This window comes from Schistocerca serialis, chromosome 4 (genome assembly GCF_023864345.2).
Source record: "Schistocerca serialis cubense isolate TAMUIC-IGC-003099 chromosome 4, iqSchSeri2.2, whole genome shotgun sequence".
Taxonomy (NCBI): domain Eukaryota; kingdom Metazoa; phylum Arthropoda; class Insecta; order Orthoptera; family Acrididae; genus Schistocerca; species Schistocerca serialis.
In genome coordinates, this window is record NC_064641.1 from 913,370,728 (window position 1) to 913,391,571 (window position 20,844).

At 43.2% G+C, this 20,844-nt stretch overlaps 1 protein-coding gene across 3 annotated transcripts in view; it reads right to left on the reverse strand.

The window, feature by feature from the left end:
• LOC126473588 (neo-calmodulin-like) overlaps positions 1–20,844 on the reverse strand; it is a 109,488-nt gene that overhangs the window by 75,649 nt on the left and 12,995 nt on the right. Inside the window, exon 2 of one of the 3 annotated variants that reach the window (XM_050100734.1) lies at positions 832–991. The exons of the other annotated variants lie outside the window; for them this stretch is intronic. Within the exon in view, the coding sequence (XP_049956691.1) occupies positions 832–915 (84 nt within the window). The 5' untranslated portion in view covers positions 916–991. The remainder of the gene's footprint in view (positions 1–831; positions 992–20,844) is intronic. 3 annotated transcript variants of the gene reach the window in all.

Genomic DNA, 20,844 nt, shown 5'->3' on the forward strand with positions numbered 1-20,844 from the left:
AGTAGATGAATTTCCAGTGGATTGTATTCACATAACGATTCTGCGGTTTAATGCGGACTTTTCTGCAATAGAAAATCGCATTTTTCATGTAACTGCCAGACCATCAGTGACCAAAATTTAATAATATGGGATATTGTTGCGCGGTGGCCAGGAGTAGAATTAAACTGTGTTCCTGCATTTGACCACGCTTCCAGTTTCTTCCGAACACTACATCCGTCCGTTTTTAATATCCGAAAATTTTCGATTTGTAACCAACCAGCTCTAAATGCATATCAAATTCAAGTTTTCTGAAATTTGGCGTCCTTTTATTTCCCTCCATAGGGAATAACAATGCCCTGATTAAGATACCAATCTGAAAACGTATATAAGTACCAAGGGGAGTAGAAGTAAATACCTAGGACATTGATTGTCATTATTTTTTCATTGTATAATTCTCGCTTTCCTTTGCAACAAACGGAAATAATCGCGGTCAAATTCCCGGTTAACCGAAATTGTTTCGCTAACCGACATTTAACGTTGGTGCAGCGCAGACACAAATTAATCGGGATAAGCTTTAAGCGCGATCACGAGACCCTCGGTTATGCTTCTTTTTAATTGACTTTGGAGCAGTCGGCCCTTAGCGTGCTCGCTGACACAAGCAACTTCAGTTTCATATGTCTTGCACCCACTACATTTCGTTAGTATAAAACAAGCACAAGAATTATTACACGAGAGTTAGTTTCGACACACGAACAGCACAATGCGTGGTTAGTGGGACTGCAAAACAGTTGGCCGTGTTAGTAGCACTAGAAGGGAGTTGTTTGTGGTGACTTCGGCTGCGGCGTAACTCACGGACATTTGCCGGACTTCGTAGCGGCTGGTGAGCCTACGCAGGCGGCGGAACTCTTGGTCGTACGCGTTGTCCGTGTCCGCCATCCTCTCTGCTCGCTTCCCTTCCCTCTGTCAGCTCGTCGCTGGTGAGGCCTACCGAGTCAGTGGCAGAGACCAACAGCTGAAAAGGCAGAGCCCATTCTGACGAGTATAACAACAGAATGCTCGAAATGGTAAGTCCATGCGTATTTAGAGGTGCAGTCCCTAACGGTGAGACGGGAGGTAGTATCAGAAAACTTAGCGGTAACAGTGGCACCGACACCGGTCCCCAGGCCCCATCGCCAGATGTCCCCCGACAACATCGCCTGACAGCTTGGTCTCAGTGCGACCGATCTCGTTCGTCTGTTTTTGGCAGGGTACGAGCCACAACGCTTCTGTTCTTACAGACGAGTCCTTAATTGTGGGATTTGCTATTCAAAAGACGCTGAATGCTTGTGGACGAGCTATATCCGTCCCGAGGTGAATGTGCAGAATACCATGCACTCTTTCTCTAGTTATTGCAACCATCACGTAAGTTTTACAAATATGCAGGCTAAAAACAAACAGCCTGAAGAGCTTGTTAGGGTATTGCACAGGTGGTTGTCCTCAGAAATAAATGTTAAGAAAAAAAATCTATACGTTGCACCGTTACCGAGTTAACAGGTACTAAAGGAAGCAAACCCATTGCGAGTCTAACTTCATTACTGATAAACTAGGAAACGGTACAATGACATCCTGCCCTGCAACTCCCTTACAAACTTCTCGAACTGTCTCTGACCACCGTGTAAATAACGGAGAAAGAAACTTCCTGTTCTATACATGAGATGATATATGACGACACTCAAAAGCAATCCAACTTCATAAAATGCATTTCAGCCGAACACAGGCTAGCCTTAACCGTCCAGTATCTTCTTTCTATTCATTTCACTGAATACCTCATTCAGAAAAATTGAGATTGTTCTATACCCGCTATAAGCTCCAATTCTACTATAGTACTATTCAGCAGAGCATCACACACTATGGCTGGCGAATTATATAGCGCACACGATACAATTTTTTAAATGTATTTACTCGCAAATCACTTTCTTCCTTCTACTTCTGCAATCAGTTAATTGTAAGCGAATACTTTTAATTTACCTCTGGTTGTAACCTGTCATTAATAAAGTTGCGGTTTCAGACCATAGATTCCGATATAACTGTGTATTCTTGTACGGTTTTCTCATCCTTAGGGAGCCACTAACTTATAAGTTTCTCACAATACGTATTTTGCACGAGGGAACGTCATCTTATTCGATTGAAGAAGACTGATTTGAATTCCGCCTATCAGTGTCCGAAGTCTTTGCGTTAAAGCGTTGAGATCGGCTGCACTGAGAACGTGCACGTACTGGCGTACTGATAGTAAAACAATGTCCTCCTTCGGCCGATATCGGTCGTCGGTGGAATCATCTGATGTAGGTGTCACTACGACAGCAGGCTAAAAAGTTCAATTGTTCCACAAGTTAATAAGTTGACTCTGATGGTCGATATCCTGTCTGAGATGGCGAGGCGGTTAACGCACTCGAATGATAATCGGTAGGAGCTAGGTTCAAATCCTCATTGCGACTATGTTTCCTGCAGGTTCTCTTAACCAGCTCAGTTGAAATCCTGCACATCGCTGATCATTCTGAGCGCTGTCTGACTCAGAGGAAGAACTACAGTTTATGATAAAGAAGATCGTAAATGTACGAAAAACAATAAAGAATGATAACAGATAAATGTAGGAAAGAGCAAAGCTATCAGAAACAGTAAATATATTTTTCTGTCAAAATATCGGGACTACTCTGTAGGAATCAACATTGCTTCCAAAAACGACGAGCGTGTGAAAGCCGGAAGGCTCTGTTCGTCCAGGAGACCAAGAAAGCAGTAAATACAGGCGCTGAGATAGATGCAGCGTTCCTCAACTTCCAGAAGACTTACGGATACAGTTCTGCACTGACGGCTAGTGAAAAAAATACGAGCGTACACAATATCGAAGTAGCTTTGTTCAAATGGTTCAAATGGCTCTGAGCACTATGGGACTTAACTGCTGAGGTCATCAGTCCCCTAGAACTTTGAACTACTTAAACCTAACTAACCTAATGACATCACATACATCCATGCCCGAGGAAGGATTCGAACCTGCGACCGTAGCGGGTCGAGCGACTCCAGACTATAGCGTCTAGAACCGCTTGGCCACTCCGGCTGGCCAACTAGCTTTGTAATTATATTGAAAAATTCCTATCAAACAAAAGACAGCGTGTCATTCTCAACGGGGAGAAATTTTCAGAAGTAAGAATAATTCAGTGTGTAGCACAAATGAGTGTTACAGGACTGTTACTTTTCACAATATATAAATATACGAAAATGACCTAATGGATAACTTTGGAATCTCCGTGGGACCGTTCGCCCCGTGATATATGGCCCAGTGGTATCCTGCACTGCCAGTACCACTTCTCGTTTTTACGAAAAGAGGCACTAAAATATACTCAGAAATTTACCGTGATATCTAAAACAAATTCAGGAGAGCCGTGTAGAAGTTTCAACTGGAGATTCTCTGATCATATTCCGTACAAGCCCGATTTGAGAGTCAATGATTTTTGCTTGTTTGCGAAGATAAAATAAATGGCTGGAGTCACAGCTGTTTCAAGCCAATGACGATTTAAATGAGAGTGTTAAAACATGGCTTAGCTGAGAGGCTGCAGAATTCAACAACGAGAGCAGTGATATACTCCGTTATGTAGAAAAATATCTGACGGTTGTAGCTTTTGGTTGTGTATAATAAAAGACCTCTTAACGTGCTACGCTCGTTTAATAAATTAAAGGAACTTAGTTTTCGAATAGAGTGAATTAATTTCACTTGCAGCACACCCAGTCTCTGAGTGCATGACAAACGAAGGAGAAGGAACGCGAACGAAGTGAATGTCAGTAGCAAGGTGTCGCGGTCGGGCCGCTGGGACAGGCTTGGCAAAAGCGGCCGCAGGTGCTGGCCGCGTTGTCTGGCCCACGTCCAGGGAGAGAAAGCACCGGGCTCTCTCAGCTGTCACACGTTTCTGCTCGCCAGAGTGTCGGCGCGTACTTATAGTTGCGCGCAGTTTGTGAATTATTTGTCTCGCAGAACGTGACTGCTCTGTCGGGAAAGAAAGCGTGTGCAAAGTAAAGCTACCATTCCAGACATTGTGTTGAAACAGCTCTGGTAATCCAAAACTGGGAAAAGAAACAGTATTCGTGGCTTCCTGGGATATAACTTGCCCAGTAGGGCCAATCCTGGACGTCTCACAGACCGACCTGAAAATTCAACTCGCCATCCCTTCAATACCCCAGGGGTCGTTTTCTTGCTGACACTGTAGCAGTAGCCGCTCTTGGACGAGGGATGTGAAATAACTGATATTATACCAATGGATTCTTCCATCACCTCTCGGTAGGATAACTCATATTTAAGGATAAAAAGCAAATAAAATGCATATTATTCCACTAAAATTTGTATGTTACGAAACGGTTTTCGATTAATTAAGCCAACATAAGATGACAAATAGCTAGTGTGCGCAAGTCACAAGTGTGCAAGAAACAAAATCTTGGAAACTAAAGATATTACAGAACCTTTGCTTACGACATTCATAGGAAATGTCGAAGACAATGCCTATTGCTCTGGTTATGCAGAACAGTTATGCGCCTACTGTGGTACAACTTCAGGATAAAGAGTTGTAAATAGCTGCCACTGTGCGAGATACACACTTCTATGCATGTGACGGCCAGATTGTGCAGATTCTTCCTGTTGTGATGTACTAGCCGAAAAGGGCCCCGCTTCGCTTGGTACGTTTTCCATTTCTGTTCTGAACTGAATAAATGCGAAATTAATTATCTTATTCTAACAGCATCTTATTCAAAGTATAGTCTTACATTTGGTGTTTTGCTTTCGGGTACAAAGCTAACAACTTTTGTGTCCTGTCCAATAAGCGAACACTCTTGCCCGTGTGCTTCATTGTTAGTCATACTGCGCGCTAATATTCCCGAAAATTGCACCCTTTTATAGCCGAATGGCAAGTTAGTTGAAATGAATGGAATCGGTGATATGAATACTAACTTGCCCTTTTGTTTCCCGGTTAATATTGGCGCCTCTATGATGTTTCTTTGCAATCTTTTTGAGAGGGCATGTCGAGAAAATTGAGAGAACTGAAGTATTCTGGTGGGAGGTACACGCTTTCATCTTGATTCATCATTGTATCAACAGATTTTTAATTTTTTTTTCTTTCTGTGCTATCATATTCTGTATTCGCTGATTTACTACTCGTTTTGTGCTGCTAACATTGTTACCCGAGAATATATGGAACAATCTTGAAATGCTTTTCCTTGATAAACACATTGACGGGAAAGAGACAGAAGAAGTCCTAGTGACCACTTCACGGTGTGACGGGTGACCACTTCAGACACTCGTATCTCCACGGGCACAAAAGCTACCACCGCATGACCATTACGGTGCTCAACGGGGGAAAGGAAGGGTAACACCAGATAGAAAAGCCAGTAATTGGCGGTATCGTCAAATTCACTCAAACACTTTGACTGTGCCAAGTTAAAGGTGGGTTGTATCACTAAACTCGAGCAAAATGAGCGAAAACTACGCTCAGCCCGGCAGTTATTGGGTCGAACAAACAGAGGTGGGTTATGTCGAACTGCGGACCAGTCTTCTGGTGGGAGCCTCACCCAGACAGCGACTTCCCGCAGATTCTGAGGAAGCCTTAGCCGTTATGTTAACCACAGACTACTGCAAATAGCTTATCACTTGAAAACGGTGTAGCTATTGAGGTTATTACAGGCTTACTTGGCTGTAATAAGATTTATTGTTAAAAGTAATGAGATCACTGCTCCTCTTCGCCAGTATCGTGGAAAACACGAAAGATTCAAGGTTTAGCACCCTTCTGACGATAAGCTCATTGCAACTGTATCACAAAGAAAGGCTAACTAAGGGTGTTAACCGTCTCATTTCAGAAGTACGAACACAGCATTTGCCTCAGTCGATTTAGGGAGATGGATGGCTGGTTAGATACCAACAGCGCCGTCCTCCCGAATGTGCCAGTTCGGTCGGTCCAGGCGTCGCATTATCATTGATAGTCTAACCGTGTGCTTGTGGATAACAGCGCTCCACTCGTCGACAACACATCGCCACTAATGATTACGAACTACTGTTCACTTGGTATTAGCAACAACCCGCGTCTTAGTGTAGCAAAATTATTATTCAACCCTGTTCAAATCCGGTCCTTTTCTTACTACCAACGCATCGTAAGACGCAAATTAATTTTGTTTACGTTTGAGCCTAGGATTAGCCGGCCGCTGTGGCCGAACCGTTCTAGGCGCTTTAGTCTGGAACCGCGCGACTGCGTATGTGATGTCCTTAGTTTAGTTATGTTTAAGTAGTTCTGATGAAGTCAGATGTTAAGTCCCATAGTGCTCAGAACCATTTGAACCATCCTCGAAATCGCCCCTCACTCGACCTACCTACTTTATGTTACCCGTTTTGTTGTTGTGGTCTTCATTCTGAAGACTGGTTTGATGCAGCTCTCTGTGCTAGTTTATCCTGTACAACTCTCTCCATCTCTCCGTAACTACTACTACTACTACCTACATCTATCTGAATCTGCCTACTGTACTCAAGCCTTGGTTACACTTTACGATTTTTATCTCCCACATTAACTTCCACCAACAAACTCATGATTCCCTGACTCTGCAAGACGGATGCTATTGTAAATTTACGTCTTTCCAAGGCTCCCTAAAATTTTCACAGACTAGATATCCTTTCCTTTTCATAATCAAGCACTAAATAATACCAAGAGTCAACTCCAAGATGAGGTTTGACTGTTTATCTGCCGATGTCACGTTAATCGAACAGACCGTGCTAAAATGACGCGTTTCGGAGTGATCTTTAATATAATGTGCAGCGTAAACTGTATTTTCGCAATAAGTATGTGTGACCAAATACTGCACGTCAGCTTCGTAAACACTTAGTCTAAATGGTGGCTGCTTGGTTTGTTCCTGTCATCAAATCACAGAAGAGGATCTGTGTGTCACAAAAACATTACTGTTTTGTCGCCCGAACTCATAAACGCCTTGGACCTTTCCCCGGACCCTAGCGGAATTTGCCTATAGAAATTCATGTTTACCACTTCAGCTAATGAATGGTCGCTAAACGAACGAATTCTGTTACTTTTAAACTCTGGAAATGGCTCTTCTGTAGCTAGATGCATGTTGAGACCATCACATAGAGGCGCAATGTAACTATCCTTTTTAAGTGGATCCAAATGGCAATGGCGCTGTATAAAAAAATATAGCATAACGTCTAACTTGGTAAATGTACTGGGATCTACATTTTTCTGCGAGTACTCCAATGTATGGCAACATTCCATTGGTATTTACGATATATGCTGATATCTTGTATTACCCAATCGTGTCCTGATTTTTTTGTTTACGGTGTTTAAAATAATTTGTTAGCCTTGTTAGCACATCTGCAATGGCTTGTTCTTTTTCTTATAGCAAATTTCAGTCTTCATTCGCCAAATACATCAGTTGACGTTTTTTGACTTCGACCTCTTCCGTTTCCAAATTTCTTTTTGGTACACATAATACATTAACTTCGCTTATACCAGTGATTTATTTAATAGAGGATGGTTTAAGTCTGTTCGATACGTTGCATCGTTTTCTTAACACCAGTGTATTCGTTGGAACCAATCCTTATTTTGCAATATCTGTATTTGATGGTATTGTGGAGAACAGTAGCTTAGTTTGGGGAAAAAATTTATTCAATGTAATACTTATATTAATGTAACACTTCTTCATTCAACTCGTATTGTAGTCCTTTCTTCTGTTTCAGTTAAATTTTCAACATCCTCTGGATCCTTCAACTTATCTTGATTCAAGCTCCTTAATTTAATCTCTCTTCGATTTCTTCAGTTTTAATCTGCAGTTCACAGTTAATTAATTACGGTGAGTGTCCAAGCTGCCGATGCAAATGTTCTAGAGTTTAAAATCCGCTATAGAAATTCCTGTCTCGCCATTATGTACTCCATCCGAAACCTCCCGGCGTCGCTTGGTCTCTTCACAAAAGTACAAACTGTCAAGGATGATAGGGACGGATAAATGTATCAATATGAGATAAGGGTCCCTTGTTCAGAAACGAAAGAATCGTAAGTTACAAGCGAAAATCATCGTGATACCTCTAGAAGCGGACTATATGTACCTGTACTGTCGTTGCTAAGACTGTAGGGCGGGCAACTTTCAGAGGTGGTAGTATGGACCAAGAAAAGGAAAAATATCTAGTAAATGCATACATGAGGATGTATGAGCACTTGTTCATCTTCGCTAGTGTGAAACACGTCTCCTCAATTGAACAACCCCTCATAGCTCTTCAGGTATCCAGTTTAGAGCCCATATTTACTAGCCATTTTTTCTGGTATTAGTCCACATTACCACCTCTGAAAGTTGCCTATGCTACAGTCTTACCACCAACAGTACCGGTACATCCTTCTCTGTCATCCTTGGAAAGTTTGTAACATCATCACGGGATCACCATGTATGTACGTAGATTTACAGGCGCCGGGGCCTGTAACTTTGATACTTGGATGTAGTTTCCTCCAGGTGCGTTTAATATGAACTGTAAAACACGCTGTATGGGGGATGATTCTTAATAACGTTTAAAATCCCCGCAGTGACGTAGGTGACGCCCAGATAAGTAATTTAATATAAGGCACATGCGGCAGGAAATGTCGGGGAATTCCCCAAAAGTGGCTAACATGTTGAACATGTGAATCGTATCCAAAATAACAAAGCGTATTTTCGACAGCGTGCGTGAAAGAATGACTGAGCGATGCAATGCCTGCATTCAAACAAATGGTGTAAATTTCGAACACCTTTTGTAAATGTAGAAGTTACAATATTATTGCCTTCACTGTAACCAAGAAAAACTGTTCTTATTTTGTGTTCCTTTTTTTTTTTTTTTTTTTTTTTTTTTTTTTTTTTTTTTTTTTTTTTTTTTTTTTTTTTGCCTACAGAGATTATACAGTAAAGAAAACGCAGATCATTCACTGGTAATGACGCAATTTGTAAGCTTATACTCATTTGCATGTGGCGCAATACGATAGCTTTTTGCTGTACTGCACTTTGAAATAAACCAGCGGAGGCCACGAGACCGCTAAATAAATTCATATATTGATACCTCAGTATATTTGAAGTTGTTCTTTTGAAACAGTAGTAGGACATAATTTCACTTTCACTGTGTGAAGGAGTCTTACTACTTTTTGAGCTTTCATCACGTCCTATCTTTCCCTTTGACTGAGTGAAGCAAGGATATGTGACACAAAAGAAGAACTCCGATTGCAGTGAGGTGCGGCGGTGTAAACGGAATAACTACATTTCCGACGTCAAGAAGCAGCACACCTGCTGCTAGTGTGCTGTTTCCTCACATCGACATTCTTCAAACACAGGTGCTCAAAATGATGAACAAAAATCTAAATGACAAGACTGGTAGTTGCGATGGGCGGAGACGTGCGAGGAGAAATGGTGACGTAATCGGCGCTCGGCGCTAGAAACAGAAACTGCAACGTTTAGCTTCACCACGCAGTTATGACACTACAAGTCCTAGGTCCCTGGCGTCGGCAAAAACTAAAAAACAGGGAAATCGACTTTAAGTATTTCTGACAAATCTGATATGCGACTAAACTGAACGACGGACCTATCAGACACCTTTTACTGTGCTACTTACATGCAATTACCATTGTTAGCAAAGTGGCTATCGCCAAGGGTGAACGTGTATAGTTTTCCTTTTAATTCTTGCTCTAAGGAGGATAGGTGGACTTCTAGCTTGTTGATATACAGAATATCTAATAATAAATCAATTCCGGCCGGAGTGGCAGAGCGGTTCTAGGCGCTAGTCTGGAACCGCGCGACCGCTACGGTCACAGGTTCGAATCCTGCCTCGGGCATGGATGTGTGTGATGTCCTTAGGTTAGTTAGCTTTAAGTAGTTGTAAGTTCTAGGGGACTGATGACCTCAGCAGTTAAGTCCCATAGTGCTCAGAGCCATTTGAGCCAATAAATCAATACTTAAATACACAGCTCTAAAACTGGCAGTATATTTACAACGTGCTGCCGATATTTTTACAAGCAGATGTGTCGATATTTTGTCCGAACATGTGTCGATATATTTTTCACATTTATCGAGAGCCGAAGACGGTATTTTTTTAAATATTGATATATCGGATTCCCGACATTTTTCAAAATATCAACAGTCCTAATTGAAACTTCTAAGAAACTGTAGGCTACCCATTCCTTTATAAAACTGTTACAAATGTGTGCACAAACACGCAAAATAAGTTAATGAAATAATTGTTAATTTATACGGAACAGTATTGCAAATTTGTGTTATTATTTTTGCCTTGTATCATTTTTTTAAACTTATATATACTACAGACAGAGCAACATAGCTAGTATGTAGACTAGGGTAGAAATGTGCGCTTTATTGGAGCTAACGTAGCGACTTGACGACCAGTTTCGTAAGCATACTGTGCACCGAACAACTGCCGCAGGAGAGCACTGCAGTCGCAAATCACGGCGAGGAGCACGTTCCGTGTAATGTACCAGCTCGTTTCTGGGCGTGTACGAACCATGACGGAAAGCAAATTCGGCGTGCTTCGCGAGGTGCTCTAGAACCTGCCCTGTGTGTTCGATGGGGTTGACGATAAGACCTTGGACGGCGGAATTCGGCTGGACGAGCCCTGCAGCGATTTAGCGACGTCGGGCGGCGCAGCACCTTTCCGTGGACAGATACTGGGGAGGGGCCCGGCAGCATCTCGTCCTGGGCCCGCGGCCTGGTGCCGGCTGGCGCGGTGCCGAGTAGCGGAGGCTGTTTGCACGCAGGCGGCCCTGCCAAGCTCTGGTCCGGCGCTGACACTGCTCTGTTCTGTGCCGCCGGACAGCCCGCACACACCGGCGCCGTGTTTACCTCTGCTGGCCTTCGCGGAGTCGTGTGGCGGTATCATAGCCGCGCGCCACACAAACGTCCCACTGTCAGCTTGTTTTCGCAGAAGTTACGGAGAAACCGGAGCAAATGCGGTTTTCCCTGCACTTGCGAAACAATAAGAAGGAAATAGATTTTTCGTGCCGCTTTCTAAACACGCGTGCAGCATTCGTTTTTCCTTTTATCCCTCGACCGGTTGCGTCGTATGTCGTACAACAAAAAAGTGGCTCTGAGCACTATGGGACTCAACTTCTGAGGTCATTAGTCCCCTAGAACTTAGAACTAGTTAAACCTAACTAACCTAAGGACATCACACACATCGATGCCCGAAGCAGGATTCGAACCTGCGACCGTAGCGGTCTCGCGGTTCCAGACTGCAGCGCCTAGAACCGCACGGCCACTTCGGCCGGCTGTCGTACAACACCTGGCGTCTTTTAACCGCTCATCGCTTCTGGTCAACTTTTCGGAATACAGGCGCCAGCTACTCCTCGTGACAATATTCTTCTTCCTGCCTGCTCCTTCTGACCCCTTTATTGCGGTATTCCAGCAACATAATGCCCTCCCGCACACGGCTTAAGTTTCTACTGATTGTCTTCGTGCTTGCCAAACCCTACCTTTGCCAACAAAGCTGCCGCATCTCGCCCTAATTGAGAACGTGGAGACCATTATTGGCAGGCTCTTCTTATCAGCTCGGGATTTTAGGGATCTAATGCATCGAAAAAATGGTTCAAATGGCTCTGAGCATTATGGGACTTAACATCTGAGGTCATCAGTCCCCTAGAACCTAGAAGTGCTTAAACCTAACTAACCTAAGGACATCACACACATCCATGCCCGAGGCAGGATTCGAACCTGCGACCGTAGCAGTCACGCGGTTCCGGACTGAAGCGCCTAGAACCGCTCGACCACACCGACCACCTTCTAATGCATCAATTGGACAGAGTGTGACCCCATATCCCCCCAGAATAACATCCAACAACAGTATCAGTCGATGCGAAGCCGAATAATTGCTTGTATAAGAGCCAGAAGTGGAGCAACAGGCTATTGACTTGTTCAATTTGCGAAGCTGTTCCTCTCGAATAAAACATCCAATCTTTCTGCAACTGTAATCATTCGTTTGCCTGTACATGCACACCATATCTACCATATCCATCCCATTCGGATAATTCGTTCGTCGTGATTCTTTTATTTTTGTCATAGAGTGTATATACGCAAAAAGCTTCTATTTTGCGCATAAAATGGTTAAAATATGTCGTTTAACACATTTAATTTAAAAGAAGACCAATAACACTGTTCGACATGGGTTCTATTTCTGATATTAAAGTATGTGCTTCTAGACCATTTTACCGTGGGAAATTCATATATGTAAACAAAATATCGTTGTCAGGGATACTTTTTATGTAATATGTATATATATATATATATATGTATATTCACAATTCATGGCAAACACAGAGACGTTATAGAGAAATACGGGTATGTTGCCGCATCCAGTAGTGACAGAACGTGATAATTTCTTGTGCAACAGCAGGTGGGAAGAATCAGACATCATTAGGTTATCCCCCGCCACACCTATGTCATTAAGACCACCTTAAACATCTCATTAACTCGAACGGTGACAGCCGGTCGCTGCCTCGGCAGTAAAGCTTCACGCCTCCTAGGGGCAGGTGCATCGAGTATACAACAGTGGTGTTCGCCGCAATTTGTGTCAGTCTTAACGAGTGGGTGTTTTGGCTGCCAAGTAACTGTCTGTCATATATCCGAGCACGGTTGAATTTTTTTAGTTCCTGTGTGTAAACTGATTGAGCCTGGTGCTGAAGGTAAAACGACTGCTTGTTTTTACACATCAGCGTTCCTCTAGTTCCCTACTATTAATTTAATACAGGTGTATCACAAAAGTGGTATTTTTAAATTTGCAGAAATGCCACGTCGTCGTGGATGTCGATATAAGCCGGACAACGTCTGCTACATCTGTGGGAAGTTCACTTTTGCCAGAAATAGGAAGAAAATTTCTTCAGTCATAAAGAAAGCATACAAACATAACTTTGGAGTAGAGGTAGGAGACCAAGATAAAGAATGGGCACCACATTTCTGTTGTGCTACATGTTACTGCAAACTAATTCAGTGGTGGAAAGGTAAAGAGAATGTGGCGTTGTTTGCTGTTCCCATGGTGTGGAGAGAGCCTAAGGACCATGTTACTGATTGTTATTTCTGGGTTTTACAAACAAAAAGTCAAAGAAGCACATTGTTTACCCAGATCTGCCTTCAGCGAGAATGCCAGTGCAGCATTCGAACAATCTTCCAGTACCTTCAAGAGCTCGAGGTCAAATTCCGAGTGACAGTGAAATAAGTAGTACTAAAGAAATCACAGATGATGATTCTTTATATCACTGCACAAGTGAGTCATCGCCACATTTGTTAACACAGGCAGATTTAAATGATTTAGTGCGTGATCTACGACTAAGTAAACAAATGGCGCAACTGCTTGGTTCAAGATTACAAGAGTATAATCTACTTCACCAAAGTACTAAAATCAGTGTGTTCAGGCACAGAGAACATGCCTTTATTTCTTATTTTTCAACTGACGAAGCACTGACATTTTGCAATGACGTTGCTGGCCTGATGAAAGCGCTGAACTTCACTTATATTTCACAGGAGTGGAGACTTTTCATAGTTGCATCGAAAACAAGTCTGAAGGGTATTTTGCTCCATAACGGAAATAAAATACCCTCTGTTCCAGTAGCTTATGCTAGTTTGACAAAAGAAAATTACGAATTCGTACGAAGGATGCTAAATTCATTAAAATACAATGAACACAAATGGAAAATATGTGCAGATTTCAAGGTAATTGCTATGGTACTGGGAATGCAACAAGGCTACACAAAGTATGCCTGTTTCCTTTGCGAGTGGGATAGTCGAGACCGAAATTCTCACTACGTGAAAAAGAAATGGCCTAGGCGAAGATGGAAAGTTGGCGAAAAGAATGTACAACGTGAAAGTCTGGTAGCTCCTGAATATATACTGCTTCCACCGCTTCACATCAAACTTGGCCTGATGAAACAATTCGTGAAGGCCATGGATCCAACAGGCTGTCGGTTTGCATATCTAGCTACCAAATTCCCCCGTCTTTCAGCTGCAAAAATAAAGGAAGGTGTATTTGTGGGCCCACAAATCAGGGAGCTGCAGAAAGATGCAAATTTTGAAGCATGTTTAACTGATAAAGAAAAAACCGCATGGGACTGTTTCAAGATAGTGTCGGAAAACTTCCTCGGAAGAAGAAGAGCTACTAACTACAAAGCAATGGTGAAGGATATGATCAAAGCATATCAGGATTTGGAGTGCAATATGTCTTTGAAGGTACATATGATGGACTCTCATCTGGACTACTTCACAGAGAGTTGTAGTGACGTATCGGATGAACATGGGGAAAGATTCCATAAAGACATTTCTACCATAGAAAGGCGCTATGAAGGGAAGTGGGTACCTTCTATGTTAGCAGATTATTGCTGGAATATCATTCGAGAGAAGAAAGATTCACAATACAAGAGGAAAAAGTGATGTGCATTACAAGACAGTGGCTCATTGTTTGACAATTTTCTGTAATTTCTCATGTCAAATAAATGCTTCAAAGTGTATACACAAAGGTTACTGTGTTATATGTTAGATCCCACCCCCCATTAATGTGATGAACTTATAACATCATAAAGATGTGCATTTGTTTGTCGAATTTCACCTCACGTTTGCTGCACTATATCAGAAACTGAAAAGAGAAATAAAATTGCGATTACTCATAAACTATACATGACAGAAAAAAACCAAAAACAGTTTTCAATTCAGCACTCAAAATACAACTAGGATCACAATATTTTTTATCGAAATAGAAGAAAAGGTTTTTTTTTTGTAGAACAGTGATAATTGAAGCGTAGCAACGTACTGTACTTTGTGCAACACGCTACGCTCATGTGACCGACCGCTGGGAGACTAGGCGTCCAAAAGTACATTCACTTGGCTTTCACGGAAAGACAAGATTATCAGCATCCATTTGACATACACTGTTAGGTACGAGCTTCCTCTAGGCTCCTCTACGGACTACGCATTAAACTACAAAGGTAGCTATTTGCATTTTTAGAACAGCGTACTAAAAACGAATATTAACCCATCTTTGATGAAGGAAATTTCCTTTGTTCAAAAACGCACTGTAGGAATAACGTGTGGCGTGTACTCACGATAATCTTGTAGATATGTATTTAAAGAGTTAGGCATTTTGACTACTGCTTCGCAGTATATTTATTCCACAATGAAGTTTGTTCTAAATAACTTGCTATTGTTCTAAATAACTCACTACAGTTAAAACCAACTATGATGTACATAATTACAATGCAATAAGAAAAAATGGCCTTCATTACTGGATTTCTTTTCCTATGTGTGTGCAATATGTTCCATTTGTTTACGTTCAGGGTCAACTGCCAGAGACTGCACCATTCATCAGTTTTCTGGAGGTCATTCCGCAGGTCGTTATGAGATGACCACCGATCCTTAGCCACGTACTATGGAACCCATCCTCCAGTACCAACAGTTTTTCTACATCACAGAAAAGGTGCACAGTGATGTCACCAAAAATTCTTACCAGTTACCCCATGCTATAAACTGTCTGACATACAGCAAACTTAAATTCGGAAACTCTAAATGTCTGTCCTTGACAGCACCTTCTGTTCCGTAGAAGAATTTATATTTATGTAATCTGAAACAGATTGGTTAAGCAAATGTAGCAGAAAGGAAGACCGCTGAAACTCGTAAAGAGAAGAAATGATTCGGTGATGATGAATCACATAAAAGAACGGTGCCTCTCCTCAACGCCATAAACACTGCACCCCACTAGGCTAGAGGCAGTCTATCAGTAGGATCGATGGCGTTAATGTCGTCCAAACTCGACACTCTGATTACTGTACTGTAACATCGTGTCTATGAGACTGTTCCAGTACCGGTCATACTCCTGCCACCTTATCACATTCCACAAGCCACCTACTGGTGTGTGGCGGAGGGTACTTTTTATATCACTAACTAAGCCCTCCAACATTGTTCCACTCGCGAAGAGCGCGTGAGAAGTATGATTGTCGGTACTAGCTCTAATTTCTCGAATTTTCTCCTCATGATCATTGCGTGTGACGTACGCAGGGGGAAGTAATATGTTGTACGAGTCTTCTCGGAATGTGCTCTCTCGAAATTTCGATGGTAAATATCTCCGTGATACACAACGCCTCTCTTGCAACGTCTGACAGTGGGTTTTACTGAGCATCTCCGTAACGCTCTCGTGCCGACTAAACGATCCCGTGACGAAACGTCCCGCTCTCGTTGGATCTTCTCTATCTCTTCTATCAGTCCTATCTAGTGGGGATCGCAGATAGCTGCACAGTTCTCAAGAATGGGTCCAACAAGCGCCTTAACAGTCGCCTCCTTCGTAGATGATTTCCTTAAGATTCTCCCTATGAATCTGAGTATGACATCTGCTTTTCCTACTCTTTATTTTATGTGGTCATTCCACTTAAGGTCGCTCCAGATAGTTACTCCTAGATATTTTACGGCAGATATTGTTTCCAGCTGTTTGTCATCAACAGTGTAGCTATACACTAGTGGATTTCTTTTCCTACGCGTGTGCAATATGTTCCATTTGTTTACGTTCAAGGTCAACTGCCAGAGGCTGCACCATTCATCAGTTTTCTGGAGGTCATTCTGCAGATCGTTATGAGATGACCACCGATCCTTAGCCACGTACTATGGAACCCATCCTCCAGTACCAACAGTCACAGATGCGCAGTCCAGAGGCCTACCAACATCGTTCCAGCTTGGGGCACAAACTCCCCTAAACTCCAGAATCGCTTGGGTCAGACGGCCTACCGAATTGGCGGGCCAGGATCAGAATTCAACACGAATTCACGGCATCCAACATCGCGGTCCATCTAATGGGACAACACGAGCAGTGTGAAATGGTAGGGACAGAGTACTCCCAGAATGGCGTGTGGGTCACAACACACATCCGCTGTCATCGTTTCCCTTTCCGAGCAGAGCTTCCAACAGGGCGTGCCTTCCACACAAAGGGCAGCAACCCGCTTGGAAGTCACCGGCCTGATCACAGGGCTGAACCACACAGCATTATGTTTATGTGATTTCTCGCCGGCTTGCTAAGCCACCAACAGCCGCCGAAGATACGGAGACGAGATGTATTCAGAGAAATAAATGAAGCACTATTTAATACTGTTTTATTGCGTCTGGTTCCTCAATCTTCATCATGAGGAACAGTAGGGTTTTACAACACGGGAGTGGGCGATCCCTGCAAATAAAACCATGAAAAACAACGTAAAACGTCGCATTTTCTACATTATGACAATGCCTGCTGTGTCACAGTACGTCAAACCGTTGATTATTTGTACGAAAAAAAGCTTTATCTCTTGCCACTATGTAAGCAACATTGTTCGAAAGACAATAAAAAGCCTATACTGGATGAATCGTCACCCGACTCAACAAGAATCTACAGCGGTTGACAAACTATGATACTTTAATGAAAAGTTGGAAACCAAAATGAACAATGTTCATGTCATAACAAAAAAGGTGAATAGGTCCTCGGCGGAGTACGTGATGTGAAGAATGGAGCTAGCTTTTCGACTTATGTGGCAGTTTCAAAGACGTTTAAATTAAAACATCTTGACATATTCGCGATTTTTTATGAGTTGCCCCTAATTCCCTTTTCATAGTGAGCTCTCTCAGCTGTAATGTGTTAACACATCTGCCGGCGGGATGGCCGAGCGGTTTTAGGCGCTTTAGTCTGGAACCGCGAGACCGCTCCGGTCGCAGGTTCGAATCCTGCCTCGGGCATGGATGTGTGTGATGTCCTTAGGTTAGTTAGGTTTAAGTACTTCTAAGTAATAGGGGACTGATGACCTCAGATGTTAAGTCACATAGTTCTCAGTGCCACTTTTTATTAACACATCTGAGTCTTGCAATTTATAGCTGAAGTCCCTCATCCTGTTCCCAAACTCCAGGAGATTTGCAGCCATAGCTGAAGAGCATATATGTAATCGACAAAGAAGTTTTTTTGAGGGAATACTTTACTTGACATGATGCTTTATATTACGTAATATGAGTACTAATACTAACAAGAAAAAACAGTGAATACTTCAAGATGTTTGATTTAAATATCTTTGAAGCTGCCAGATAATGGAAAGCTCCCTGCTCTTATATCCCTGGCCAGGGCATATTCAACTTTTTGTGCTCTGATGGGAGCATTTTTCATTCTTAATGTCTGTATCTATATCAGTTTCAAGCATTCAGCCGGCCGCGTTAGCCGAGCGGTTCTAGGCACTTCAGTTCGGAACCGCGTGACCGCTACAGTCGCAGGTTCGAATTCTGCCTCGGGCATGGATGTGTGAGATGTCCTTACGTTGGTTAGGTTTAAGTAGTTCTAAGTCTAGGGGACTGATGACCTCAGATGTTGAGTCCCATAGTGCTGAGAGCCATTTTGAAGCATTCAACAAAAGTTACTTGGCCTGCCATAGTAAAGTGTAAGTTACTTGGTTCTCCCGTACATAATAGCCAGTTGGACCCATTTGGGTGCAATACAGCAGCGATTCTGCGTGGACTAGATTCGTCAAGACTTTGATACGCTTCCGGAGGTATGTGACACCAGATGTCTGCGTGAAGTTGGTCCAAGTCCCGTAAATTACGGGCCGGTAGTTTCAGGACGCAGGGCTGGTGCTCTACAGAGTTCCAGACGTGTTCAGTCGGGCTCAGATCAGACGGATTTGACAGCCAAGACTTCACTCTGATCTCCCTATCGTATTCCGCAAACCAGTATAGTACGATTCTGGCCTTATGACATGGTTCAAATGGCTCTGAGCAAATGGCTCTGAGCACTATGCGACTCAACTTCTGAGGTCATCAGTCGCCTAGAACTTAGAACGAGTTAAACCTAACTAACCTAAGGACATCACACACATCCATGCCCGAGGCAGGATTCGAACCTGCCACCGTAGCGGACGCGCTGGTCCTTATGACATGGACAGTTGTCCTCCTTGAAGATGTCATTGTCGTCGTGGACGATATTAAGCACGTAGTCCATAGCTGTCATCGTACATTTGATTAGTGCCACAGATTCCAGAGAAGCTCAGGTAACTCACCTCTATACTATAATACTACCAACACCCGCCTGCATCAACCGTTCGCCTGGATGACGACGTTTCCGGACGTGACCATCGACTGCGTTTAGCAAGAAATATGATTCACCGAATATGCGATACGTTTCCATTGATGTATTGTCCAACCCGAGTGATCCCGTGCTGACGATATCGTACAGTCAAGCTGAGAATACGTTGGAGTCGTCTTTGTGGAGCCCCACGCTCGACGATGTGATTTCAGGGTTGTGCTCGCAATCACTTGGTCTGCAACAGCACTGTACTCATGAAATGTGCTCGGAGTTACAAATATGGACAACCATCAGCTGCATAATGGAATGACGACAGTGAAAATTTGTGCCGAACAGGGACTCGAACCTGGATTTCCCGCTTATCGCGAGCTTTCGCCCTACTGTGAGGCTATCCGAGCGCGACTCATGGCCAGAGCCAAACTTCCATATGTCGTCAACCACGCGTCTGCAACCTGTACTCGTACATCCGTTATGTATATTCCCGTACAGGCGAGACATTTTATTTGAAAGTCGCTTCCCTGGTGTCAGCAGATAAATGCAATATTGTAGTTCCCGTGTAATTCTGAATTACTATGGAATGTTCCTATGGACATGCATGCATGTCCCGGTCCGGTACAAATTTTCACTGTCGTTATTCCATTATACAGCTGAGTGTGGTCCATATTCGCAATTGCGAATTCATTTCATGTATTTCGTAACGGCTGCAGTCACCGCAGTGCCCGTTTCTTTGGACATGCACCTTTTCGCGTAACGTGATTTCATCGTTCCTCAGCTACTTCACGTACATGCTCACGACAGTAGCACGCCAACAGCCGACCAGCTTCGCCATTTCCGGGGAGTTCATTCCCAGGCGTCGGGCCGCAACAAACAGCTGTTTGTCGAAGTCGCTCAAGTCAGTGGATTTCACCTTTGCGGCCCGTATCGTCGCTTCAATAATCTCCCGCTCGTGTCTGCTCCGCTTATACACAGATCGTTAACATCTGAATATTCGATACTTCACGCAATAATGTAGATAGAGAGGTAAAAATTGAAAACCATCCTTGAAATGGCATTTATAGACCAAAAAACGTGTACAAAATAAGAAATAGGGCTTCATATGATTTAAAAAGCAACAATTAGCGTAGCAACTGATCTTCTGCTAAGGCAATGTTCTTTATAACAAATGCTCAACATGTTGGCCGTCATTCATCAAAAATACCTGTTGTCGAGGGACAATGTTGTGAGCAACACTGTTCAGCGCATCAGTAGGTATAGTGAAAAACAGCCGTCGGTTGTTGCACAACCTTTAGCATCCCTAATGAGGCCGGACAATCGTGGCAGACTTGAGATTTCAGGTGACCCCCCAACAAACAATCAGCGAGCAGAAGTCTGGGCACCTGAGAGGACAAGCGTGACGGAGTGGCGGTTCAGCATGCGATCCTCACCAAACGACGTGCGCAAGAGATGTCTTCCACGTGCAGCAATGTGGGATGGAGCGCCATCCTGCATAGAAGTCGCACATTCCAGCAGGTGTTTATCAACCAGATCAATTTATACACGTTTCTCATGTAGCGTCACTGGCGTGTCGCTGTCCAGCGCCATCCGTTGGCCAGCTTTTGCAGTCGTTTTTGATTTCAGTAAAACCTCATCGGATTTCAAGCATGTGTGTCAGTTTTCACCTCTTGTCTGCTTTATTCCACGAATCAGTGCATTTTCAAATGTTACGGGACTTTTGAGTCACCTTGTATTTTCCTTACAGCGTCACGAGCCCTTAATGCCAACAGGCAGCATCCGAGCACACG